Source organism: Cydia strobilella, chromosome 20, assembly GCF_947568885.1.
Source record: "Cydia strobilella chromosome 20, ilCydStro3.1, whole genome shotgun sequence".
Classification (NCBI taxonomy): domain Eukaryota; kingdom Metazoa; phylum Arthropoda; class Insecta; order Lepidoptera; family Tortricidae; genus Cydia; species Cydia strobilella.
The window spans coordinates 8,434,087-8,462,053 of NC_086060.1; the positions used below are offsets into that span (position 1 = coordinate 8,434,087).

Genomic DNA, 27,967 nt, shown 5'->3' on the forward strand with positions numbered 1-27,967 from the left:
TTAAGTTATAGCAGGGAATATTAGAATGCTGAAAACCATGTTTTGCAAGTGTAAATAAGCGTAACAAATTAATTAAAATATTTAAAATAATGCCCAGTATCACGTGACTGCAAAGTTGCAAACGCCAATCGGAGCGCGTTACGTTACGGTGTGAGAAAGTCCCACAGACAAGTTGTCAAACCTGACCGTAATCCATAATTCCATACGTCACCACCAAAGAGTTTCGATTTTCAAAACTGTATTTTTACACGTACAAATAACATTATTACACGATAAAAGTAGGTATTTATTTATTAAAAAAAAACAACATTTATATCATCTTAAATTGTAACCGTAAGTTTTTTGTATAAAATCAGTTATTGTGATAAATTTTTGTAATGTATTTATCATTATTTTATAATCGCTGAACGTAATATACAGGGTGATCAATCCAAATGGGTCAGTATGGAAAAGTCAGAAACTATGAGAGATAGCGAAATCTGTTCTTAGGAACCATGGCGTCGATTTTAGATTTAATAATAATGACATTCAAACTTTTTTTATCTCTCATAGTTTCTGACTTCTCCCTACTGACCCATTTGGATTGATCAGCCTGTATAGTGCCGAAGTAACAAAATCATTCAAGTTCAAGGCAAAATTCGTAATTGTAAGTGTAATTAAATTAAATTATCATTTATTTTAGGCATAATACTCGTACAACCCATATATAAAATGAAAATAGTTCTAAAAAATTGTCAACATTCCTATTGGTAGGTGCCATCGACATTAGTCATCCTCTATCTATAGGTATAGGCTATAGGCATGGAGGATATAACCAAATGGAGACGCCTTGTCTGTAATTTTCTGTACAAAACATTCTGCTGAAATTTGCGGGGAAGGGGCACCTCAAATGTATACATAACGTAAAAGTAGCCATGTCAGATAAACATCAGTCCATACGATGTGTATGACTATTGCTATAGGTATAATAATGACTAATGAGTTAAGGCCTAACTTAATTTCATTAGGTTAGCTGTAAAACGAAACATTTTCGTATCTTATTAGAATTTGTATTAGAAACCTAATTAATAAACATTATAGGACGCAACTTTCTCCTTTATGAACGTCAAACGAAATAAAAACATTAAAAATTAGGAGCATTAAAATACAAGCACAACAAATGAACATTCATGAACTCCGCCTGATGTACAGATGTATTTTTAACCACATACCTGCCGCCTGGCCATCGTAATTTAGTTACCCATAACATATAGAAACTAGATGACACGAAAGTGCCAGGGTTTGGATTTGCCGCCTATTTTGTAAACAAAAATTATATTATGTAATTTTGAAATTTCTGCAAACCCGAATTGCATGTAAATATTTTTCAATTTTAATGACATAATTATTTCCAATAATATACGTGAGGTTAACTGAACTTCGATAAAAAGTAGAAAAATGGAAACATACCACCAATATTTCCTGTGGCATACTTTAGACTCGACTACTCCCAGATGATTCCAAAATTAAACTCAGCGTTTCGTATTCTCCGCTCTCCACCAACTTTCAACGCACATGAAGTGAACCCGTGATAAGTGTCATTTTTCAGTAAACTTTCTTTTTAATGGATTATTAGTGTTTTGTGGTGAATATTTAACACTGTATCATGGATCTAGGAACAGATATATGGGGTCAACTGGCCCTGGAAGCCAGTCAGGTCTATTTGACGGAAGATGGTAAAGTCCGAAGCCCATTCGCAAACACGGTAATGTTATGGAATGTAGAGCACTATGTTAAATAAATATAGGAACATTTAATGTTAAAAAATTTAATAATTTGCTGCTGTTTAGGTTCTTTCATGTAGCGAATCATTTTATTGTCTTAATGTGTTAAAAATAAAGGATTTAATTTATATTTAATAAGCAGCAGTATATAATTTTATGATTAAGCCATATAACATATTTATTTGCCAGTGATATATCTAAAATACTCAATACCTTATATTAGTCAATTTTATACTATGCATATTATAAATCTAGTGGTGATTTTATCAGTTAAAGATATTTTTCTTTTTCAGACAATCGAAAAATTACCCGACAAAGTTTTATTAAATATATTTTCGTATTTATCACACCGGGAAATATGCCGCATGGCTATGGTCTGCAAAAGGTGGCGCCTAGTTGCATACGACACTAAGTTATGGACGCACGTCAGTCTACGACCTGAAATATCTGGATTACACGTCGGTTAGTGTACCATTAATTACCTAAATTCATCAATCATGCACACCTGTTTACTAATTGCCTCTATTTTAGCGCGAATTTTATAAATATGGCAACACAGGTAGTGCATTCAATCATTCATTCAATATTTAGCGCTTTCTTTAAACAACTTATTTTTAAATTGGTTTTTTTTTTCAGGGTCTTTGGAATCGCTTTTGGCATTGATATCAATAAGATTTGGACCGTCTCTTCGTTACATAGAGCTGCCAATCGAGCTGATCACACACACTGTTCTCCACGAGTTGGCTGCGAAATGTCCTAATTTGACCCACATGCTACTTGATTTCAGTACTGGTGAGTTACCTATGCTTTCTTATATTGTGGAGATCCCTGATGGAGGCCTATGTCAAGCAGTGGACGTCTTTCGGACGTGATGGTGATGTTGAATTGTTATTCTTTCTAATTGCAAAAACAATCCCCACTTTTCGTGTAGGGGAGCTACCCTAAAAATATTGTTTTCTAGTTTTTATTGTACCTATGACTGTCGGCGTAACTGATTGATCGGTATATCCATGCTAAATTTCAGCTTTCTAGCATTAACGATCACGGAGCAAAGCCGGAGACGGACCGACGGACATGGTGAAACTATAACGCAGGCGAACAACACGCGAAGGCGAAGCGAAGCGATGCGGTGCGGGGTGAATCAATGCTTTGATACCTATAGAAGTGTAAACGTCCGTTACGGTTCAATTTGTGGTTCAGTTAATGTTAATTGCAATTAACGTTTGGCCAACACTGTTAACTTGTACCCAATACTTATTATTTAACTCTTTTTTAGGGTTCCGTACCTAAAGGGTAAAAACGGGACCCTATTATTAAGACTCCGCTGTCCGTCCGTCTTTCTGTCTGTCCGTCTGTCACCAGGCTGTATCTCATGAACCGTGAACGTGATAGTTGAAAATTTCACAGATGACGTATTTCTGTTGCCGCTATAACAAAAAGTGTACCTATTTAAACTTGGGGGTAGACATCACAATTTCAAACCATCCACTACACATAAATGTTAATTTTATATTATTGTCAATAGACCCGATTGTAAATGTTGTTTATTTCCAGCCATGCAGTTGCACGACTTCTCGGAGATGCAGGCGTTCCCCACGAAGCTGCGCTATCTGTGCATCTGCCTTTCCGAGGTCATCTTCATGGAGGGCTTCATGCGAAAGATATACAACTTCATCAACGGCCTTGAGATTCTACATCTTATTGGTCAGTAACTTTTTTAAAGATAGCATCGAAGTTCACTCTAAATAGAAAGATGACCAGATTGTCGCTAATTTTTCTCATGCGATGAATACTCGTTCGAATCGTCAAGAGTCAAAACCCAGAGCGGGGATCATTATCTACCCTCCTCCCGCAAACGCCTGCCTGCGCAACTACCTAAAGGTCCCAGTAGTACTGGGCCAGTACGCAGTGGCTAACGATGGGCCATGCCAAGCCAAGCTTTGCAATGCGCAACTGTAGGCCATCATCACGTAGGTGTCCACACAATGGTGCATAGCACATTGCTGCTTGAAACATTTGCGATAGACGTGAAAGTAATTACGGCCGCAGCTATTTATTAAACGGTTTTATTTGTATACTGCTTACAACTAGGTAGTAGGTACTATAAGTATGCGCAACAAAGTTATTAAAAAGAAATGGCGCAAAAGACGGTGGTGGATGCTGACAATCCACAATAAAAGTAAAAAAGCGCGGTAACAAACTGAACAAAGGGCTACTGTGTGAACACCACAGGCCACGCCACGCCACGATTCAAAACGAACAACTTTCCGATTGCACATCACGATAGACAACTGATGGCCATTGTATACCATTGCCCCCTGTACACAATGCCGATGGCTTGTCATGGACCATCCTTGACCACTGTGTACTGGGGCCTTTAAAAACCTATCAATTAGTTTATTGTCAGCTGCAGAGAAAAAAGGCACCCCCCCCTGCATACAAAGTTCTGTAAATTAGTATGGACGTGGGGTACCTTTTCTCTGCAGCTGACTGTTACATTTACAATGCAACGTTTGTGCAATGTGAACTCTATACAGGAACCTATGAGAAGATAGAAGAGGAAGAGGAGGAAATCTACGAAGTCATTAACGTGCACAAGTTGAAGTCCGCCACGCCCAACCTGCGCGTGATCAACCTCTACGGCATCAACTTCGTGGATGACTCGCACATTGACGCTTTCAGCTCCAATTGCATACAGGTATAAATTTTCAACCTTGTGAATTAAAGATGGTAGCTATTAGTGTAATTTTTTTTGTTACTTGCTATTATTTGTTCTTAGCGGTAGCCTTAAACATTAAAAGATAATCTCTCAAGTGCTAAACGTTCAGCTTAAAAAGTTTTATTTATAACAGGGATACTCTCTTTCCTTACTTACCGTGGCATTTTCCGTCTTAAAGACCTTGAAGTTTGCTCGACTAAAAAAAGGCCAATATATTGACCACAATTGAGGTCCCGTCGACCGTCAATAAATAATGTTTTTTCAATCCTTAATTATACCTGGTTATTCATCAACTTTTACTACGGGTATGAGTTGAAATGTATTAAACCGCCATTTTTGCGCTTATTAACCGCCTTAAAAAAAGGAGGTTCTCAGTTTGACCCGTATGTTTGTATGTATGTTTGTTCGCGATTATCTCTCGTTTTTGAGTTTTGGGTTGGGCCCATAGCAGTTTTACAGTATGAAAATAGTATGATAATGATCTTGCGTTTGCCTAAGGGTTGAAATTCTGTAACCATATTCATATTTCTTGTCATTATGTGTTATAGTTGGAGTGCCTGGCAGTGAACTTCTGTAATAAGGTCACGGGTTCCACCATGAAGACACTGTTCCAACGCTCCCGACGTCTCACCTGTCTGCTCATGAATGGCTGCAGTGAGTAACCCCTACACCGCCTTAAAATTTAAACATACCACGAAGTTTGCTAATAGTATCTTTATCAGTGGAGGCGTATATACCTACATTTTTTTGGTAGATAGCGCGTCCCTCGTATTTTCTCTATGTTCGAGAGGAGAGTTTAACCTTTTGGACGCCAAAAACGGATATATCGGCAGCGTAGGTCCAACGCCAAAGACCGATTAATCCGTCACAGACCACAGAGCAACATAGACCCCTACGTGCATTCGCATAAAGTTTAATTACAGTTTTGACACTTCGGTGGCGTGGCGCCCGAGTGACAGTTTTTGTGTTTGACACGGCGTCGAAAAGGTTAAAGAGATTCCTAGACTTTCGCCTGAATGCAAATAAATGTTACAAGCCCAATAAAACCTTTCTTCACCAGGTCTTCAATCAGAGCACGTAATGGCGGTCGAGTGGGAGAAGTCCTCTATCCAAGAACTGGACGTGACAGCCACAGACTTGTCCACCGAATGCCTCATCGACATGTTGACCCGCGTCCAGAATCTCCGCTTTTTGAGCGCCGGCCAGATCAATGGGTTCAATGATTCCGTGCTCAAGGCCTGGCTGGAAGCTGGGACTGCCAAGTCAGTATCCTTAACTTATCCCGTCGTATGCCGCCATCAAGATTTATTGAGTCAGTCACCGTACCTAATAAAACTTAAACGGTAGGGGCCATGCGAAAGTCCTTTAGACCAAAAGCTCATATTCCAGACGCCACCATGCTTATTAATGGTAACAACAACATTTTACACTCAAAATTATGTTCAGTTCCTTTAACCTTGAGACATGCTATCCGTAGCTAGGCGTAGCTGAAAACTGCAGTGGTGAGTGCAATGCATTAGTATTTTTTCCTCCATCAAAAGTTACTCAGTCTCACTTAAGGTACCACAAGGCTTGTCCATATTGCCACAGCTATCATAAGTATGAAACAATCTTTTCAGAAACCTTGTCGCCCTGGATGTGGACTCGTCCGACAGCTTGAGCGACGAGGCCCTCCACCGTTTCTTGTCGCGCTACGGCTCGCAGTTGTGGGGCCTGGTGTTGAGCGGCATGCCGCACATCACGGATCAGCTGTGGCAGAGCGTGTTGCAGCTCTTGACTAACGCTAAGTGAGTATATCTAGCCGCTGCTGGAGGCCCTCGACGTGGACTCGTCCGGCAACTTGAGCGACGAGGCTCTCCACCGTTTCTTGTCGCGCTACGGCTCGCAGTTGTGGGGCCTGGTGTTGAGCGGCATGCCGCACATCACGGATCAGCTGTGGCAGAGCGTGTTGCAGCTCTTGACTAACGCTAAGTGAGTATATCTAGCCGCTGCTGGAGGCCCTCGACGTGGACTCGTCCGGCAACTTGAGCGACGAGGCTCTCCACCGTTTCTTGTCGCGATACAGCTCGCAGTTGTGGGGCCTGAGGGCCCACCGCGAACCAGGTTCTATGTGTTGCCTTCCTATCACACTTACGTACGAATTTACAAGTGCGACAGAGAGGCAACACGTCGAACGTGGTTCGCGGTAGGACCTCTGGTGTTGAGCGGCATGCCGCACATCACGGATCAGCTGTGGCAGAGCGTGTTGCAGCTCTTGACTAACGCTAAGTGACTATATTGAGCCATTTATTACCAACAAAAAGTAGCTTAAATTAAAGTATAAAGATGAGTTACTTTGAATAGCGCTCCTACCCTCAGAACAGTAAAGTATTGAGTAGAATTCATTAGAGCTGTTGCTTGATTTGTACTGAACTATCAAAATGCTCATATAAAATCCGCGCCAACTCTTGAATCGATCTATGTATATATAATATTATTACAAACCATGAAAAAAGAAAGTATGTATATCATATTTGTGTTATGTGCATTAGATTACTTTAGGTGCCGGTTCTTCTCTGTCAAGAAGCTAAAAAAATCGAAGTTCACTATCAAAATTCGAATATTTTATGTTACAGAATATTAATAATGGGGACACAGGAGAGACTTGGAGTCAATATTCACGTTGATCAGGTAATTTCCTTTATTATTTTTTCTCCTTAGATATCACTGGGGTGGTGCGTTAAGTTAGCACATCTAATTGCAACCTGCTGGCAGTTGAATTTTTACGAAACAACCTTTTTAATGTGAAGACAGTGCATCCATCACTCACTGCACAGTGCTTAAGGAGTATATAGAAAGGATAATATAGATTCCGGAGTTGTTCTACCTCAAATCTGTTTCTTTTTCAGCTAATGGACGGCATAGCGAACAACTGCCCTAACTTAGAGCGTTTAGAGCTCCGTTGGGACCCTGAGAACCTTCGCTTTAGCGACAAGAGCCAGAAGGCCATCGACATTCTGCGTGTCAAGTGTCTTAAACTTAAATGTCTCGTGCTCAGGTAAGGAAGGACCACTGTTGAGCATTGTCCCGCTCCCTACATAAAGTAGTTCAAGGCGGCAGTTCATTGGGAATTAATTCCAATGAATTGAAGTCCAATGTTTTTTTTTTACAATATTTCGCAATCATAAATGAGGTTATGGACCGATATCATGAAAATAATTGTGACTTTCTCTCTAGAACCCAAAACGTAGATTCATACCACAATGTAGTAAATCTTATGCAGGTTGTTTATTAAGTCACCTGCAATAATTTACGGGCTGAATTAAGATCATACCTGTGATCATACTGAGCAACTTTTACTATGGGACCAACCCGGAAATCGCGAAAAAAAATTTACTCTCCCATAGAAAATGTCAAGGTCAGAAAGCCAAAATGTATGACTATAAAACAGCCATTTTTTTTCGCGATTTCGGGGTTGGTCCCATAGTAAAAGTTGCTCAGTATGACCATATTTACCCCGAAAGTTATTGCAGGTGACTAAATAAACACTGTACTCCTACACATCTGCTTAATGAGGTCGGACCATGACCAGTTCATGCTATTTTTGACTTTGGCTATGGCCAATTTGACGATATACTTTTGTAAATTTTACTCGACTTGCTATGGAAACACCACTTTATTTATTGCTTTTGTGTTTCAGTGACGGCCGCTACTACGAGATCGTGAAAGCCAACTTCGAGCGCGCAGACCGCACCACTGTCGTCCGCACCTCTACTAACTGCCGCGTGTCAAATTATTATCTGCTGTCCAACTATAAGGAGCTCATATTCAACTAGAGTAACTAGACGTTCGCTGATCGCAGCGCCGGTCACGACACAGTGTCGTGAACGTTAACTTTTGACCGCACCTCCAGTCCACCAATTACCTGCTGTCCAACTACAAGGAGCTCATATTCAAATAGACCGTTAGCCCCGATCACGACACATTGTCTTGAACGAAAAATTTTGACCGCACCGCCACTACCTGCCGCGTGTCCAATTTACCTGCTCAAATACAAGGAGCTCATATTCAGCTGAACATTCAGCGCCGATTACGACAGTGTCGTGAACGATAACTTTTGACCGCACCTCCACCAATTGCCGCGTCTCCAATTATTACCTGGTGTTGAACTACAAGGAGCTCATGGTATTTAACTAAACCGTGAACGCCGCCTTTGAACGCGCAGACCGCACCAGCGTCGATGGCACCTCCGCAAGCTATCGCGTATAGTCCGACAAGAAATTGTATATATTAAATGAGGGCGCCACTTTCTACGTAACCGTCACATTTATGACGTAAAATGCTTAATCATGGCAACAATTTAGTATGGAATTTTTTTAGTTCCATTTTATTTAATTTCTACTATTTTATGTCTCATTACGTTACAAAAGTCTCATATTTAACTAAACCTTTAGCGCTGATCCCGACAACCTGTCGTGATATCACAACTTTTACCCGTTGGTTCCTATACATATCCTAATGGAAGGAATGGAATATCGTCCCAAGGAACATAACAATTAAACCACGCTACAATAACTGCCATGTATCGGATCATAGGAGACAGTTGAACTAACTACCTACCTTTGCTATATTGGCATACTTAGGGTTGAAAATATCTCTTCATACTTTACAAATAAATAAAGAATCACCAGTTTCTGGAGTTTCAAAGAGCCACAAATATTGATTTGGTCTGTCTAAAAATAAAAGTCAATAAAATAAAAAAAGCTGTTCTTAGTTTTCCTGTAAATACAGACATATCAGAGCGGCCAAGGTGGTCACAATATCTCAACACACACTCTAAAGCCTTGACAATAGAGGCGTGTTCAGATATTTGTGAGCACCTTGGCCGCTCCGATATATCTGATGGCGACTGTACATGTTTTAAAAGAACCTGCTTTTAAAACTTAGGGTTAAAATTGCATAGAAGTATGAGATTGTAAAGTGCCAAGCGTTTGTTTTATGGGTAAAAATTATTTTCGTTGTCTTGTTTCTGACCACTCTGTCACGCTTCTATTTTTGTCTTGAAAAAAAAAAAGCTGTATATTATAATTCTCTTGAGTAAAAATTAAATACTAAATTTCACCCCATACAAAAAGCTCCACCCCGTCACATTTTTTAGGGTTTAAAAATAAGACAACGAAAATAATTTTGGCCCTTATAAGTATTAAATTATTTTCATTAAAAAGGGATGTTAGAAAGAGGAAAGATTTTATAGTAGACATGTAAGGTGCTGCCATAAGATTTTATATTTTGTATGTTTGTTCCCTTTTGATGTCTTTACAATAAACTGTTAGATCCGTACTTAATAGTTTTTATTATAAGTAATATATCATCACGTCCAAGCAAAATTATCTTAACAACTTAAACGAAAAATTGTAATCCGATTTATACTCGCTGGCAGAGACAAATAAATGTAGATTGGTAATCTGCTTGGCATAACGTTCCTCGGCTTTGGGATAGATGGAGTTACTTTCGAAAATAGATATAAATTGAATGAATTGGATAAGCGCGAAATTGGTGAAAATATGTTTTTTTGTGGGGCGACATCTTCATACTATTTGGCAGTTGTCAACTGTCAAATAAGCAATGAGTCCCACAACTACTAGGGCGGCACCAGTTATTGCACGGAGCGAATAGGACGTGCAAAGTGTGATAAATAATCGTACCCCGAGAGTTACCGCATAATGTACACAGTCACAGCGCCATCTACATTACTCATCTAATATAATCAATGATTCCTTATTTTTGAGCAAAGAGTTGTGTACCTACAGGTCGATTTACGAAAGCTGGCACGAATGGAATGAACAAATCTTTCATTGTATGAGTGACACCTGTATCGGTATACAGAGCCACCATTTTATTAGTTAATGTAAAACACACATAGATATTTTCATTCCATTGGTAACAGCTCTTGTGAATCAACCTGTAACTCGTGCTTTTAATCTGATAGTGGATATGTCGGCGGCCGATCGTAAAATCATTGTCTCGTTCCCTGAGTCGACGGAGCCTTTTGACGGAGTTTAATGTAACTACCGTCAAAACATTACACAAAAACTTTACGATCGGCCGCCGACAGTTATACATAGCGCTGTACGGTGAACGGCTCCGTGCATTATGTCCTAAGTCTACTTTGCAAAAAACAGTCTCACAATCCAGTTAGCTACGCGCAGCGCTCCCTGTTTACTTTAGCTGGCAGAAAACTCTTCTACAATCAATTTAACGTAATTTGGGGAAAAGGATCCGACCCGCAAAAAATAATAAAATTTTAACTGAATAAAATTTAATCTTTTTGTCAAAAAGGAAAGTCATTTATTTCAGTAGCAGATTTTTGAGGATGGATCCTTTTTCCAAAACTACGTCCATTGAAGCCATACATTTTTTACGGCGTATTGACTTGCACGTTACACCTTAGACAACACACAAAGTGCAGCAAAATATTAAAACTGTATGAGTTTGGACAGCTACACTAGATGACGCTTCCTGGCGCCGAATTGTCGAGAATAACCTTGAAAATCTAGCTACCACCGAATGCATGAGGTTGTAGCGCCGTCTAGGTCAGCTGTCAAGACTACAGCAAAAAAAAGTTGCAACCATATTGTGCGTCTTTTTTAATTGGTTTTAATGCTTATGTTGTTCTTGATTCTCTGAGTGAGCTCACTTGATGGCGTTTTGGACAAGAGGCTAATGCACTACTTATGTGACGTTTTGTTATAAATAGACGTTATTGAGATCACAGAAAAAATGACCTCTGAGATCTCAATAACGCCATCTACAAAAATGAAAAATAAAGGAACTTCGTATGCAGATTACGAGTTTCTATTTTTATTTGTCTCTGCCGCTAGCAATCTATGAGACCAAAGGCAGATTACTACTAAAATAAATGTTTTATTTACATTTTACCGTGAGAAATTACTATTTTTATATATAATTTAAAATAGTTTCAAATATTAAAAGCTATTTCTAAATACCTTATCTATTTACAAATAGCTTTGTATGTCTAGTTTTTTGTCTCTCCAGGGACGAGTAAAAATACACTAGTAATTTCTAAAGAATGCTGTACAGTCAGCAGCAGAAGTTGCTAAGCGGGCGAGGTGTTCAAAATGATCTTGACGCGACTTTATTGTTAAGATAATAAGAGCGTGTTAAGGTAATTGTGAACACCTCGCCCGCTTAGCAACTTTGGCTGCTGTCTGACCTACTCCTTTGACATAACGTTTTTTTTTTGTAAATTCCGTTTTTTAGCGAGGTCATAGGCCCATTTAATCTATTGAAACATTTAGTAATATCGTTGAAGTTTCAACAGATGGCGTTATGATATGTGACATTTCAGGAAAAAGGTACCACCTTGTTGGCTGTCGATAACGATTTCTAATGATTTGCTAGTAGCGCCTTGACAAAGTGGTGCCTCTTATATGACAGCGACAAGTATATGCGGAGGTCAAAATCTTCATAAAATAAATGGGACATCCGGGACACGTGTGACCTTGCGACGCCAAGTACAACAAATATATATACAACAGCTTTGTATACAATACAGATTAGAAGTGTTTATTTTTTACTCGACTTTGGTCTTTCTAATTGTTAGGTCGATACACTAGCACAATTTAACATTAGACACTCGAGCACACAGAGACTATAGTGACCCTCGCCTCGCTCGGCCACAAAACTCCACAACACCCACACAGACAAAAATCAACTTCATACCAAGCAATCACAGGTTCATCCGTTTGATTGTAAAAAAAAAACAATAACTTACTATACAAAATCATTAAAAAATACCACAAATTATTTTTCTAATTTATAGGTCGTATATTTGGCCGTCGAGTCACCTCACGTCTTCCCCTAAGATCAGTTCAGGTTCTTCTTCTAGCAGCAAGTTCTGGTTATTGCTGTTCTCCTCATTGCCCTGGTCGGAGTCTTTGTTTATGTCATTGTCTATCTTATAGAGTATGTCGTGACAGAGTGGACAGCGGTCTTGGACGTAGAGCCACTTTCTCAAACACACTCCGTGGAAATAATGGTTGCAGCGAGTGATCTTTGCTGAGTGCATTTCCTGGTAGCAGATCGCGCAGACATCGTCCAGAGTGTCCAACTGGTCTGCGGATGCCTCTCTGAGGGAGTTAATTTTGTTAACAGCGGTTCTACGCTTCATGAAGACGGACCAGCCCGCGCGAGCTTCGCACCAAATGTTAAAGTATGCGTGTATACACATCATCACCGCTCTTATGGCTCCACCGGACTCAAACAGCAAAATCCACGCTCCATTGAAAAACAAGAAAATCCCGAAGCAGAACTCTATAGTGTTGCCAAAAGCTCTGATATAGTAGACATAGTCATCAAGTTGTTCCCAGAAAGTGCTTCTATACGCGTCGATTAAGAATAATGAGTATATCATCAGACTGACCACAACCTTGACGATCACCTCTATGCTGAAAGCGCTCACGGCTAGCAGCCAGGTTGAGACGGAGTGCTGCGACCACAGATACACCAGCAAAGATATTGGGAATATTATAAGAAAAGCACAGACTCCTAAAGCTCTGACGTGTCTGTGCGTGCTTGGGTTATGCGACGCGCTTAAAGACATCAGCATTGGGTTCACAATGTTGTGCAGAAAGTGCAGCAAAGCAGTGAATAAGAGACAGAAATTTCTGCATAATCTGATAAATCTTTTCTCAGGGTTTAAGGAAGTCAGTCCTGTCTGCAGAGCCAGTATGTAGAACAGTATAGCGGATACTGTGCCAATACTTTTGTCCTCTTCCTCGTCTGTTAGTAATATCCACTGGAAGAAGTTTCCAATGTAGTGACAAAAGAATGAGATCACTGAAGTCATGCCAAGGACGGCGGTTATTGTCTCACAGCCGGTTACGAGTAGAGATTTGGCCATCGATGCCAGCGATTGGACGGCTAGGAGAGTTGAAACTCGGAGACCTTCATCGGCCTCCTCGTCATAGTTGTCCATAAGGAGTAGTATCGCGTGCTCGGCGACGCGAAGCACCCAAAACACGCGGAGCACGCAAGGAACATTTAAGCGCATCCATTCAGTCTCAACAAGGGCGGAAAGTCCATAGTTGCTTACAAACAGCCTGCCATGCTGGATGCCTGCATAAATTACGTGTATCACATTATCCGCTGAAGACCAGAGCACGTATTTGACTAGGCAAAGTGGCACCAGAGTAGAAAACACCGGCGAATGATGAAGTAAATTGGGCGGGACCGGGAGCATAGCTAAAAAGGACGGTGCCATGAAACTGACTGGTAGGAGCTTCTGAACAGTCGGATGGCGAGGACCTAAGTGTACATTCTTGAAGAGTAAGGCTAATGTGAACTGTATAGCAAAGTTCTGGATAACTAGTATGCCTGGGCCATCGAGATCAAGTAGATTCTTGGTGTTTAGGTTGAGAATGTCTTCGAGGATGCTGGTGGAGTGGTGTGGGGATGTCACGGCGAGCGTGAGCGCCTGAACTTGTTTGATGGCGGATACGTTGGTCCAGTAGGAGACGAAGACCAGCCCCACGGACATGAGGTACAGGTACACGATGATCAGATGCTTCGTGTACAGCACGAATATGCATAACGCTGACATGCATCCTGGAAATAAGAGAAATGGGGAGTTAAAACATACACAAAACAATGACATAAAAAAGTTAAACAGGGAATCATTTCATATCCACACCGAATACTTATAATAGTTATGATCTTTATTTCTTTTAAATTTCGCAAAATAGTAGAATTGCACCTGGTTTTGATGATATGTCATAAATTCATCTACTTACTAATATTACGAATACCTATACTCAGCAGTTTTGACACTATAATGTGGTATATATAATAGTCTGGTTCTGGTCCAGTTTTTAAGATATCAATAGGTACATCAAGTCTGAATACTTGGTATTGTATGTATACCTACCGCTACGTTTTAAATTTAGAATATTGATCAGGAAATAACGAGTTGACATCGTGTGGCCTAGTTAATGCCTATTATAGCATTGCACGTTAAAAATGCAAGCTTATATTCAAATAGGTTCAAAGGGTCAGCTGGTTAGCTCATCCAACAATCGCGTGATTTTAAACATTAAAATAAATTATACTTTTTCTAAAGGAAGAGGTTCTGAATTCCTCGGAACCTTTTATGTTTTTTACAAATATATGGTCACCGATTAATCGGAGACTGTTAGACCTGATTTCAAAAATCATTTTTATAGCGGAAGCCGCTCGACCCCAATTTCAAAGGAATACCGCAAATCGATGTACAGGTTAGCCGTTTGGCACACGCATACTAGAGGTCGAAACAAAATTTTTGACCCGCAGTTCCTAAAAAAATTTCGCTGGGGGGGAGTGGTAAAACATTTTTTATTTATGAAAAAAAATTTTTTTTTTTACCAAAACCTATCGAGTGTGGTATCATACGAAAGGGCTTTTTGAGGCGATTCTAAAAATATATCACATCATTACATTTCGGGCATTTTTTTAAAAATTAAAACAAAAAGAATTTTCGAAACATACCAAGTTTGGGCTCCTCCAGACACGATAAAAATCTAAATGAAATTATTTTCAAAATTGCTGTCTTGGGTTAAGATATCAAGATATTACGATATTACGTATTATTTATGGTATATTGTACAAAAAAAATCAGTAAGGTACATATATCGTATCTGAAGGATACAATCTTGATATTTTGTGTCAAAAACAATACAAACTATACTAACCGATGAAAAGGCGCAGTTAAAGGGTTAAAGAGGTATTTCCCGTTCGATATATGGATATTACGTATCATTTTATGATTAATATGTACCGTATCTGCAGTATAGTTCCATAAGTCTCGTGAAAAAAAAATTGTTAATGATATTATTTTCAAAATTGCTTTCTTGGAGTTAGACATGAGGATATCACGTATCATTTGTGGTATATTGTACAAAAAAAAATCAGCCATATCGTGTCTGGAGGAGCCCAAACTTGGTATGTTTCGAAAATTCTTTTTGTTTTAATTAAAAAAAATGCCCGAAATGTAATGATGTGATATATTTTTAGAATCGCTTTAAAAAGAAGCCCTTTCGTATGATACCACATACGATAGGTTTTTGAAAAAAAAAATTTTTTTTTCATACAAAAAAAATAATGTTTTACCAACGGGTTAAACTATTAAAGGGTCTCTAGTTGGTCCCACAGTCATCAAGTCAAAATCAGATGACGGGATTCTGGAGAAATCAAGTGAACTACTCAACATTTATAGGCATCCTTATAGCGATTTTTATTTTTTTAAGCAAAAAGTGTAAAGTATCATTTTATGAAGTTGGGTTGGCCTTTTGGTTGAGAATGGCACAAATAATGAGTTCTCTCAATATTAAGCATATAATCTTTTCTGCTTGCTTAAAAAGCGTGAATTCACTTGCGGTCAATGATCACAGCCGTGAAACTGGCCGCGATATATGTATATTAAGTCGTAGTCGTATCGTAAGCAACAAGTTTTTGCACTAAAAACACGCTATTTTGTTTGTTTTGCACGTGGATGGGTCACCTATCTGATCTATCAAACGCCTATTTTATAAACTAGAACCAATGCAAAACGAACCTTTATTTGTACGTCCTAAAGTTCAAAATAGATAAAGAGGTAGAGGGAGTTAGAGTAATCAACAAGTTTGGGAACAAATCAAATTATTGTATTAAATATTTTGATTTGTGTTTTTAAGTAGTCACACTACTATCAAAGATAGATATAACTCCGTAATAGATGGATACAGTCTAAGAAAAAAACGTGCCTCGAAAATCAAGAAAATTTGATTCTCGTTCAGAGGGCGCTACTAGCTTTGGCTTACTGTCGTATAGATGTCGTTGACGGTTTCGTTTGTTATTTAACAATTTTAACGCATATCAGTGAAAGAACATGGGTCAAAATCATAAAAATAATTAATGCAAATAAATAAATCATTTATCCATATTTAAATTCATTTTATCGTATTTTTATAATTATTTATTTTTAGGTTTAAAGTGTGTCGACAGATGGCAGTAAATTTACTGGGGTTACAAAATTTACTATGACAGTACCGCTCTAGTATAAGTTACTCTATGCTACTATATATAAATTAAAAATTGTAATAGATGTCATATATTAAAGAAAAAGTGACGAAGCCCTCCAGTGGTGAAGGCCGGATTCGAACCGGCGTCTTTAGCTATCGCGGCTAACGCCATGAACCCCTAGGCCACCCCGCCACGGCGGTGCCCGTCCGAATTTCTCGACTATATGCCATCTTAGTAAGACTAGGCGTCTTTGACCAGCTCTAAGGGCAAGCAGTGGGAGTGGGAGGGTTTCGTCACTTTTTCTTTAATATATGACATCTATTACAATTTTTAATTTGAGTTAGAGTAATATCAAATTGATAGTCTGTTAGTCAAAGTAAGTAAGACAAAACAAATGATTTAACTTTAAAACAAGTTTTTGGCAAAAAATTCATTTTTGGTACTAGCTTTTATCGCTGACTGTACTTTTCTTTCCACAGGCAACCAATACTCATCGAGACAATTCTAACAACCCAAAACACCATTAGGTTGTGATGTTTTATCACATAGGTAGTTAAGTTCCTAGGCCTGTAGCATTTTCAGATCAGATCAGCTCGATGTTACCATAATATTGCATTATCATTATCACCCGACTTACATTATGTTTGCAAATTTTCATTCTAAGAAAGAGGGGATAAAATGTGTGGTTCCTAAGCAAATAGGGAAATCATACGCAAATAAAATTTAAGCTTGTGTCAGAGGCCAAGACTTATTTTGGGTCATCGCGCAAACTAAGTGAGTACATATTTAATTCGCGATTAACTCCCGTTCTGTCAATATTGACATATGATAAACTTTGAGAGTACTGTACGTAGTTTGTTCGACTAATAAGTAATAATTAACATACAATTGTGAATAGCCACACGTGTATAAGATATTGATTGTTTCCAGAGTGCATTTAAAAATGTAGGTAATGGGGTCGTCCATTATTTACGTGTTGTATGGGAATCGAAATTAATATGTTTTCTGTAAATTTTTCCTGAAATTTCCCAAAACTTTTCCAACTTTTTGGAATATTTCCGTAACTTTCACATTGTACAGTTACAGTACAGTTTCATGTAGGAATATCGCTATATTGTAATGTACGGAATATATACCGTTTCGGCACAACTGGCACAAGTCATAATCGGCTGACCATTGATAAAAAAACGATAAAATTTGCGCTTCGTCAGAATGATTATAGGCAGGCACCTATACTTTATTTTGTCTTTGGTTAGGCGATAAATTATTATAGAATTACTTCAATAATGGAAGATTAGCGATTTATTAATTAGAGCCTCCTCCTACGCCACGGAGGCGACTACTAGTACCTAAATAAACTGTTAAACTGATTAAATTATTATTATGTGAATGTAATAGTAGAAATAAAGGCTATTTTTATTTTTATTTTATTTAGACATTCAGTACAGTCGCCATCAGATATCACGGAGCGGCCAAGGTATTAATCACAAATATCTGAACAAAGTGCCTATAGGGAATATTACGCGAAACTCTGCGTAGGTGGCGCCACTACCACAATCTGAGGGTCTATCGCGAAACAAGAAAATCGAAATTTCGTTATCTAACATCTCTGTCTTGCATATTCGAGCGATAAAGAGACAGATAGTGAAATTTCGGATTCGCGTTTCGCAGGTCCTCTGTAAACAAACCGCCTTGATGCATCAATGTCATATTTTATTATCTCTGAAAACTTGTCTAAAACCTGTTAAAGGTACAGTATGTATAAGTTAATCTATGGTTTACTAAAAAGGCTAGTGCTGCACTCTGGGGGCAGAACATTGCAGTAATACCCCCTATTAGGCTGCGTTTCCACCAGAGATGTGCGAGGATGCGTAGCGAGGGATGTGTTTGTAAAGAACACGTATCAGTATTTTACTTCCCGTTTAATTATAACTTTGATAAGAAGATATGGCTGCTGGACTAATCAATACATATACTTCCGTGTTTTTAAATGAAATACAGATCGCAACATCTGATTATACGGGTTAATAGTAAGAAGACGACCAAAGGAAATAACATTATATAAGTACTAGCTTTTGCCCGCGTGGAGTTAGTAATTTGGGTAGCTTATTTTTTATCCGATCTGCTTTTTATCGCTTTCCCATACAAACTTCCACCCCCTTAAAGGATGATTTCTGGGATACAAACTACCCTATGTGACCTATGTCCTTCCCCGAGACTCAAACTATCTCTATACCAAATTTCAACTAAATCGGTTCAGCGGTTTAAGCGTGAAGAGGTAACAGACAGACAGACACACTTTCGCATTTATAATATTAGTATGGATAACGTGTTAATTGACGTAGTTGTGTATCTCCCATGAATTAATGATTCAAGTTATTATTATTTATGCTCAGTCTCAGACGCAAGAGAAAGTTTTTACTATGCATCAGCACCGTCAGTTTGGCAAATATTAAAACAAATAGCATATTAGTAAGAATACACAAGACTGTAGGTACTTCCATTTTTTAGGGTTCCGTACCCAAAGGGTAAAAACGGGACCCTATTACTAAGACTCCGCTGTCCGTCTGTCCGTCCGTCTGTCTGTCTGTCACCAGGCTGTATCTCATTAACCGTGATAGCTAGACAGTTGAAATTTTCACAGATGATGTATTTCTGTTGCCGCTATAACAACAAATACTAAAAACAGAATAAAATAGAGATTTAAGTGGGGCTCCCATACAACAAACGTGATTTTTGACCGAAGTTAAGCAACGTCGGGCGGGGTCAGTACTTGGATGGGTGACCGTTTTTATAGTTAATGGTACGGAACCCTTCGTGTGTGAGTCCGACTCGCACTTGGCCGGTTTTTATATTACATATTATGAATTATGAAAGTACAGGGTGGGCCAGTGATAAATGCATTTAAAAAAATTTTAGTTAATAATAAATTTTTATGTTTTTAAATAAAAATATAATTAGAATTTGGGATAAAGAAATAAATTTTACGTTTTAAAAATTGAATCATCAAGATGTCGTCCGTAGCGGTTGCGGCACTCTTCCAGTCTTGCTTGTATATTTTGAAAGACTTTCGTTAGAAGTTACGGAGATATTGATTGGATTTCTTGACGAATATTCTCCTTTAATTCTGCTGTGGTTGTCGGATTATTGGAGTACACTTTACTCTTCAAGTAACCCCACAAAAAGAAGTCTGCCGAAGTTAAGTCAGGGCTCATGGGAGGCCAAGCAATGTCACCTCGCCTCGATATTAATTTTTGAGGAAACATTTCACGCAAAACTTCCAGGGTCACGTTACTTGTATGGCAGGTGGCCCCGTCTTGCTGAAACCATGTGTTGTTGTTGTAACCATACGATTCGTGGAGTTTCGGAGCCAGGAAATCTCTTAACACGAAAGTCTTGTTAAGTCTTTGAAAATTTACAAGCAAGACTGGAAGAGTGCCGCAACCGCTACGGACGACATCTTGATACGTAAAATTTATTTCTTTATCCCAAATTCTAATTATAATTTTTATTTAAAAACATAAAAATTGATTTTTTTTTTTTTTTTAATGCATTTATCACTGGCCCACCCTGTATTAGGTAATAGTTATTTTTCAGCTGTTGTTTAAACAAAAGTTGTTGTTAAACCTCTCGTAGCCATATGAACTGCCTATATTTTTAGGGTTCTGTACCCAAAGGGTAAAAACGGGACCCTATTACTAAGACTCCACTGTCCGTCTATCCGTCTGTCTGTCACCAGGCTGTATCTACCTACCGATCCGTGATAGCTGGACAGTTGAAAATTTCACAGATGATGTGTTTCTGTTGCCGCTATTACAACAAATACTAAAAAGTACGGAACCCTCGGTGGGCGAGTCCGACTTGCACTTGTTCGGTTTTTTTAACATGTTCTTTAATGATAAAACTCCCGTGAGACTCAAACATATTAAATTATTTTAAACCGGGCCGGGTAAATTGGACCGAAACATGTCGAGCTATTCGACTTAATAATACGCGAGTGACCCGGTTTAAAATAATTTAATATGTTCTTTAATGGGTTTAAAAACATCATTTTTAAATTTATTCCAAACAAGAATTAAATTGTCTTGTACAATCAGCAGCGGAAGTTGCGAAGCGGGCGACGTGTTCAAAATTACCTTGACATGCTCTTATTCTCTTTACAATAAAGTCGCGTCCAAATCATTTTGAACACCTCGCCTGCTTAGCAACTTCTGCTGCTGGCTGTATATCTATCTATGACGTCAACAGTGCCTATTATAAGTTCAGTGCCAGTGGAATGAATGACAGTATAATACCTACAAATGGTTGCTATCTCAATGATAATGCATGTTAATTTACTTCTTTGAGGAGCCGCCATAAAAAAAAAAACAAATCTAGCAAAGACAAAGAAAATAAGAATAGATTATTATCTATTATTATTTAATAGTAAGAAGACGACCAAAGGAAATAACATCACTATTCCATAATATTTATCTATTTTCACTTAAGTCCATTGGGACAACTTCGGACGCGGCGTAATTTTGATATAGCCAGAGAATATATAGGATAGAAGGATACTGTCAATTGTCATAGTAAATTTGCTGCCATCTATCGACATAATTGTAATTTGTAAGTAACCCTAGTAATATTAAAAATGCGAAAGAAACTCTTGTCTGGCTATTACGCTTCAACCGCTCAAGCAATTTAGATGAAATTTGGTATGTAGATAATATGAAGCCCAGGGAAGGACATAGGATAGTTTTTATTAATCATCATTAAATTAAGAAAAGAACCTCAAACAGATATTTTTAGATCATGAAATTAGTTGTCAGCGAAAACCAGTGGTCAGCGTTTTATTCCAGTTTTTGGCTATAATTAGGGAATTACTATGGTCATGCATATGGACTCCTGTTATTACACTTAGTGGAAATATTAAGACATTGTGTGGTTTGTGTCAATATTGAGACATTGTGTGATTTGTGTCAATATTGAGACATTGTGTGATTTGTGTCAATATTGAGACATTGTGTGATTTGTGTCAATATTGAGACATTGTGTGATTTGTGATTTGTGTCACACAAATCACACAATGTGACAAAAATATTGTTTTATTAACAGGATATGATATAATATTACCTACCTGTGGCATGGTACAGTCAAGGGCATAAATATATATACATTCCCAAAATTTCAAAAATATGTGTACACTTACATCTTAGACAATAAAGTCGTGTTCACATATTTTTGAGCCTTTTTTTTAAATAAATAATAATAAATAAATATTATAGGACATTCTTACACAAATTGACTAAGTCCCACGGTAAGCCCAAGGAGGCTTGTATTATGGGTACTCAGACAACGATATATATAATATATAAATACTTAAATACATAGAAAACACCCATGACTCAGGAGCAAATATCTGTGCTCATCACACAAATAAATGCCCTTACCGGGATTCGAACCCAGGACCATCGGCTTCACAGGCAGGGTCACTACCCACTAGGCCAGACTGGTCGTCGATTTGTCTGGATTGATATTTTTGCTTTCGACTATACAGTCAGAATCAAATATGTAGATACCATCTCAAATGACCAACTATATAACTAAGGTATGTTTGCCATACATTTGGCTACTTTTGCTGTCACTATCTGTTTGGTGCTGATTGTACATAAAATAAAGTCACTTTATAGCCAAAATGGACCATTGGTATCATTATCAAGTATTACAGGTTAAGTTCTCTTAACTTTTTCTGATAATTTATTAATATGAATAAGTTAAAGATTACATTAAAAAACTTTCTGTTTATCTCACATATTCAAATTAAACTTTTTACCTCTTTATTATAGATCACATGAGTAATCATGAATTGGCATGATGACAGCAACAAAGAATCATGGATATAATGGTTTCAAAGAAACATTAATATGATTCTAAAAAACCGGCCAAGTGCGAGTCGGACTCGCGCACGAAGGGTTCCGTACCATTACGGAAAAAACAGCAAAAAAAATCACGTTTGTTGTATGGGAGCCCCATTTAAATATTTATATTATTCTGTTTTTAGTATTTGTTGTTATAGCGGCAACAGAAATACATCATCTGTGAAAATTTCAACTGTCTAGCTATCACAGTTCATGAGATACAGCCTGGTGACAGACAGACGGACAGACGGACGGACAGACGGACGGACAGACGGACAGACGGACGGACAGACGGACAGAGGAGTCTTAGTAATAGGGTCCCGTTTTTACCCTTTGGGTAGGGAACTCTAAAAATGGCCTTATGTCAGTAAAAACATTAGGATTATTAATATTTTCAATAAAATAAAAGTGCAAAATTCTCCAATCTGCCATTTTGACTGAGGCACTAATCAGAAGCAAGTCAAACCATGTGATTAGTGCAAAAAAAGGAAGAGTGGAGAAGATTGGAGGCCTTTGCCCGAAGGCACACAGAATCGCTTATCGTAGATTAAGGAAAACTATAGATAATTTTAAAACTAACATGGGACTTATTGGCGTACAAACTTACGTTTATTTATGGCCTGACGATTCGAATGTGACGTCGTCGTCATCGTGTTAGTTTTAAAATTATGAGTGAAAATCGTGTTAGTTTAAATCAGTATTAAACTATAGATATAGTATAACATTGTATTTCTGATATAAGGCTATAAATAAATAAATAAACAAATAAATAGTCAAATCTCTGTTATGTTAATATCATCAATATGCATATCATCTAAATAAATAATCTAAATCATTTGTTAAGTATAAGTTATTTCTGATGACTGCTTTTTTTGCTGATTGACCTATTATTGGGCTACTTGTTAGTCAATTTTGTCAGCTAAGCACAAAATATCTATTATGACCTAGTCTTTTAGTCATACTTGTTATGAACAAAATGCTGCACTTCATGATAAAAGCAAGCCGCTTTGCACAGTGATAGTAGGGACCAAACTGAGCGATTTGACCCGCAGCAGCGGCAAGTTCACCCCTTAGGAACAGAGATGGCGCCACTTCTTTAAAAAATATTTCAAAAAATTCTACAAGCTAAACCAATGAACCGATTTAAATGTTTAATATCTCAAATGAAAGCTCATTATATACATTACTTTTAAAAAAATACTCAAAAATATATACTGATTAATTTTCACAAAAAACGGCATCTTAAATTTTTATTTTTTACTCGATTGATAGTTTTTACTTGATTTCTCAAAAAAAATGTATGGAACATGAATAGTTTAACGCATGTGTATATTACTGAATAAATAACAAGTATTATAAAAAAAAACCCGACACTGATACCTCTCATACTTCACGAAATATGAAAGTTTGAATGTGAGTGTAAATTTCTTCAAAATATATTTCAAAAAATTCTACAAGCTAAACTATTTGACCGATTTCAATGTTTAATATCTCAAATAAAAGCTCATTATATACATGACTTATAAAAAAATACACAAGAAATATATACTGAATACTTTTGACAAAAAACGGCATCTTAAGTTTTTTTTTCTTATCCGATTGATAGTTTTTACCTGATTTCTTAAAAAAAATATGGAACATGAATAGTTATATACACACATATAGTACTGAGTATATAAAAAAGTATTACAAAAAAAACCCGACACCGATACCTTTCATTCTTCACGAAATATTTAAGTTCAATTATGCACACTCTTACAAATAAATTTATTTAAAAGAAATCTTCAACCGCAGTAAGTGCACTGATTTTCATATGAAATGTGTCATATGAAAAGAAATCACCCAATTTATTTTAATAAATAAAAAATAAATAAATAAAACCTGAATAAAGTTTTTTCCTGGTGCTGAATTACAATAAAATATATACATTCGTAAACAAAAAACTTTGAATGTCCTCTTCGGGTTCACCGATAGATGTAGAACTGAAAAAGAAAAGTCGTTTTGAGGTACTCGTACCATTCCAATACTACAAAATCACCGATCATACATGAACTGGTTGCTGTAGATTACTGTTGAATTATTTTTGTGCCTGTAGATTACTGTTAAATTATTTTTGTGCCTAGCTGATTACCATTAAACCTATAATTTTGTGCCAAACCTATAATCAGTGGCCAGCATGCAAAATAACCCTGGATTGAAAATGACATTAACTTACTTTTGATTTGTACAGCCACCTTTGCATGATTTACACTGGGCTGTACATGGTAAGCTGACGCGACGACACCCACAACGCATAGTTTCGCAGCCAGATTTGCAGCCCCAATGGTCCAAGAGGCTTAATTGCGACCAAATCGCTGTAACTGCCGACCATTCTGGTGTCCAACTCTCTTTTTCCTTAGTTCATCCCTAAGATGTACATGGTATGGAATATGGAAATTTCTGGTTTCAGAGGAGCGTTTCCCCATATTGACGTACTCCTATTTTCCCGTCTTTTTATAGTGGCCAGAGAAAGGCAGCTTGATCTGAATGAATTCTTCCAGTACGAAAACCAAATTGGTCCACCTTCGTTGTCAGTCAATGGAGGGCTTCGTTCAGGGAACAATTCTGATTTGGCCGAGAAATTGGAACCTGCCAACCCTGCCACCTACATCAGCTGCTTTCTATAAACATGCACTTCGAGCAGCTTACCAAGCGGGCCATATATGGGGAAACGCTCTGAAATCAGAAGTTTCCATACCATGTCCATCTTCTTGGGGATGGACTAAGGAAAAAGAGAGTTGGGATCCAGAATGGTCGGCAGTTACAGCGATTTGGTCGCAATTAAGCCTCTTGGACCATTGTGGCTGCAAATCTGGCTGCGAAACTATGCGTTGTGGGTGTCGTCGCGTCAGCTTACCATGCACAGCCCAGTGTAAATCATGCAAAGGTGGCTGTACAAATCAAAAGTAAGTTAATGTAATTTTCAATCCAGGGTTATTTTGCATGCTGACCACTGATTATAGGTCTGGCACAAAATAATAGGTTTAATGGTAATCAGCTAGGCACAAAAATAATTCAACAGTAATCTACAGCAATCAGTTCATGTATGATCGGTGATTATGTAGTATTGAAATGGTACGAGTACTTCAAAACGACTTTTCTTTTTCAGTTCTACATCTATCGGTGAACCCGAGGAGGATATTTAAGTTTTTAGGTTACATAATTATGTAGTCACTTTAAATAAAAATAATTTCTATTTTGTTATATTTTTTTGTAATTCAGCACCAGGAAAAAACTTTATTCAGTTTTTACTTATTTCTTTTTTATTTATTAAAATAAATTCGGTGATTTCTTTTCATATGACACATTTCATATGAAAATCAGTGCACTTACTGCGGTTGAAGATTTCTTTTAAATAAATTTATTTGTAAGAGCGTGCATAATTGAACTTAAATATTTCGTGAAGAATGAAAGGTATCGGTGTCGGGTTTTTTTGTAATAATAATAATAATAATAATAAAAGACGTTTATTCAAGAAGTTGTAACATAGGTACATAATAAAAGTACACAATAATGTACATAATAATACTTTTTATATACTCAGTACTATATATATACATTTATGAAACTATTCATGTTCCATATTTTTTTTTAAGAAATCAAGTAAAAACTATCAATCGAGTAAGAAAAAAAAACTTAAAATGCCTTTTTTGCCAAAAGTATTCAGTATATGTTTTTTGAGTAATTTTTTCTAAATAATGTATATAATGAGCTTTTATTTAGGATATTAAACATTGAAATCGGTCAAATAGTTTAGCTTGTAGAATTTTTTGAAATATATTTTGAAGAAATTTACACTCACATTCAAAATTTCATATTTCGTGAAGTATGAGATGTATCGGTGTCGGGTTTTTTGTATAATACTTGTTATTTATTCAGTAATATATACACGCAGTAAAATATTCATGTTCCATACATTTTTTTTGAGATATCAAGTAAAAACTATCAATCGAGTAAAAAATAAAAATTTAAGATGCCGTTTTTTGTCAAAATTATTCAGTATATATTTTTTGAGTATTTTTTTTAAAGTAATGTATATAATGAGCTTTCATTTGAGATATTAAATATTTAAATCGGTCCATTGGTTTAGATTGTAGAATTTTTTGAAATATTTTTTAAAGAAGTGGCGCCATCTCTGTTCCTAAGGGGTGAAACTTGCGCTGCTGCGGGTCAAATCACTTAGTTTGGTCCCTTCTAGCACTGTGCAAAGCGGCTTGCTTTTATCATGAAGTGCAGCATCCGGGCAAAAAATGGCCATAACAAGTATGACTATTTTAACATGTGACGTTTTCAACCAAAAGGTACCACATTGTCGCTTGACGATAAGGTTGATTTCTAATTGAAGGTATATGGAAATAGCGCCTTACTGACAAGCAACAATAAGTACCCTTTTGGTTGAAAATGGCACATATGAAGATACTCATATGGAATGTTAATATACTGGTTTTCATCATGACTTCCATAAATTTATTTTTGTTGTTTCTTATCCATGTTTGTCTGACTTTGCTACTTAAAACATACCTAAATTAAACATCTAAGGTCTGTTTTTTTATTCCGTAGACTAAAATGATGTTTCATGTATATGAGATGACATAGTACCACATTTATACATGTGGCTAAAAAATAAGTGCATTCCCGTTGCCAGGGAGGTTTTAGGATTATACTGAGCAATTTACTATGGGACTAACATTGATATTGCGAGAAAAAATTAGGCTGTTTCATACATTTTGGCTAGTCCATTTTCTATGGGAGGGTACATTTTTTTTCGCGATTTCGTAGTCGGTCCCATAGTAAAAGTTGCTCAGTATAATCCCAAAACCTCCCCGGCCACTGGAATGCACTTATTTTTAGGGTCTGTACAGGGTGGCTAAAAATGATTACAAAAACCAACAAATCGGCCAATTTGTGACGGTCCAAGAGCAGAATAAACATTTCGACATTGAAACTTAAGTGTTGAGAAACACAGAAAAATGAAAGGACCTTCAGCCCGTCTTGCGACACCCGCGCCTAAACTGTGTTAAATTAAACAAAATAGCTTACCTAGACAGCATACGAGGAACTTCATGAGTGTGAACACGAAAGCATTGTAAAAGTTCGCGTCGTAGTAGGTTTCTGAGTCGGGCAAATCGACGTGGTCGATGGACACATTGCTGAGCAGCGTCACCTCGTCCCCGCCCGACACCGGCAGGCCCAGGCTGATCTTTAGGAACTCATCCACCACAAACAGCGGCGGCACTCGCAGCAGAACCTCCACCAGAGCCAGCGCCTTCGACCTCAGAGACATTATTCATTTATGAAGCCGTCCCACGCGCCAACACAAACAACTTATTCCCACAGCCGAAACGAACGAACACCGGCGAACACCAGTCCCTGATATCGATGTGCTCCCAGAGTTTTTTATTTAATATTTGATTCACGTAATTTTAATAAGAAAATATGACTGAAATTTTTGAGACAATTAAAAAGTTGACATTCACCAATTTTAAAATTGCCATGTTTAAAAAAGTATTATA

General features: G+C 37.5%; 2 protein-coding genes across 2 annotated transcripts; one reads left to right on the forward strand and one right to left on the reverse strand.

Moving 5' to 3' along the window:
- Positions 1 to 1,435: 1,435 nt before the first annotated feature.
- LOC134750571 (F-box/LRR-repeat protein 2) lies at positions 1,436 to 8,321 on the forward strand. Its single transcript, XM_063685780.1, has 11 exons — positions 1,436 to 1,744; positions 2,057 to 2,225; positions 2,400 to 2,555; positions 3,318 to 3,467; positions 4,301 to 4,461; positions 5,031 to 5,136; positions 5,543 to 5,744; positions 6,102 to 6,269; positions 7,098 to 7,152; positions 7,371 to 7,519; positions 8,162 to 8,321. Exons 1-11 carry the CDS (start codon positions 1,646 to 1,648, stop codon positions 8,295 to 8,297), a joined length of 1,551 nt encoding a protein of 516 aa, XP_063541850.1. The 5' UTR covers positions 1,436 to 1,645; the 3' UTR covers positions 8,298 to 8,321.
- A 1,474-nt stretch (positions 8,322 to 9,795) lies between these two features.
- On the reverse strand, positions 9,796 to 27,958 carry LOC134750491 (protein TRC8 homolog). Its single transcript, XM_063685671.1, has 2 exons — positions 27,495 to 27,958; positions 9,796 to 14,088 (listed from the first exon to the last, which is right to left on the reverse strand). Exons 1-2 carry the CDS (start codon positions 27,736 to 27,738, stop codon positions 12,326 to 12,328), a joined length of 2,007 nt encoding a protein of 668 aa, XP_063541741.1. The 5' UTR covers positions 27,739 to 27,958; the 3' UTR covers positions 9,796 to 12,325.
- Between the last annotated feature and the right edge of the window lie 9 nt (positions 27,959 to 27,967).

Coding starts and splice junctions, on each gene's coding strand:
- LOC134750571 (XM_063685780.1), top strand. CDS start 1,646: ATGGATCTAGGAACAGATATATGGGGTCAACTGGCCCTGGAAGCCAGT. Junction 6,270..7,097: donor CAGCTCTTGACTAACGCTAA/GTGAGTATATCT, acceptor TTTATGTTACAG/AATATTAATAATGGGGACAC. Junction 7,153..7,370: donor TCAATATTCACGTTGATCAG/GTAATTTCCTTT, acceptor TTTCTTTTTCAG/CTAATGGACGGCATAGCGAA.
- LOC134750491 (XM_063685671.1), bottom strand. CDS start 27,738: ATGTCTCTGAGGTCGAAGGCGCTGGCTCTGGTGGAGGTTCTGCTGCGA. Junction 14,089..27,494: donor GTTCCTCGTATGCTGTCTAG/GTAAGCTATTTT, acceptor TCTTATTTCCAG/GATGCATGTCAGCGTTATGC.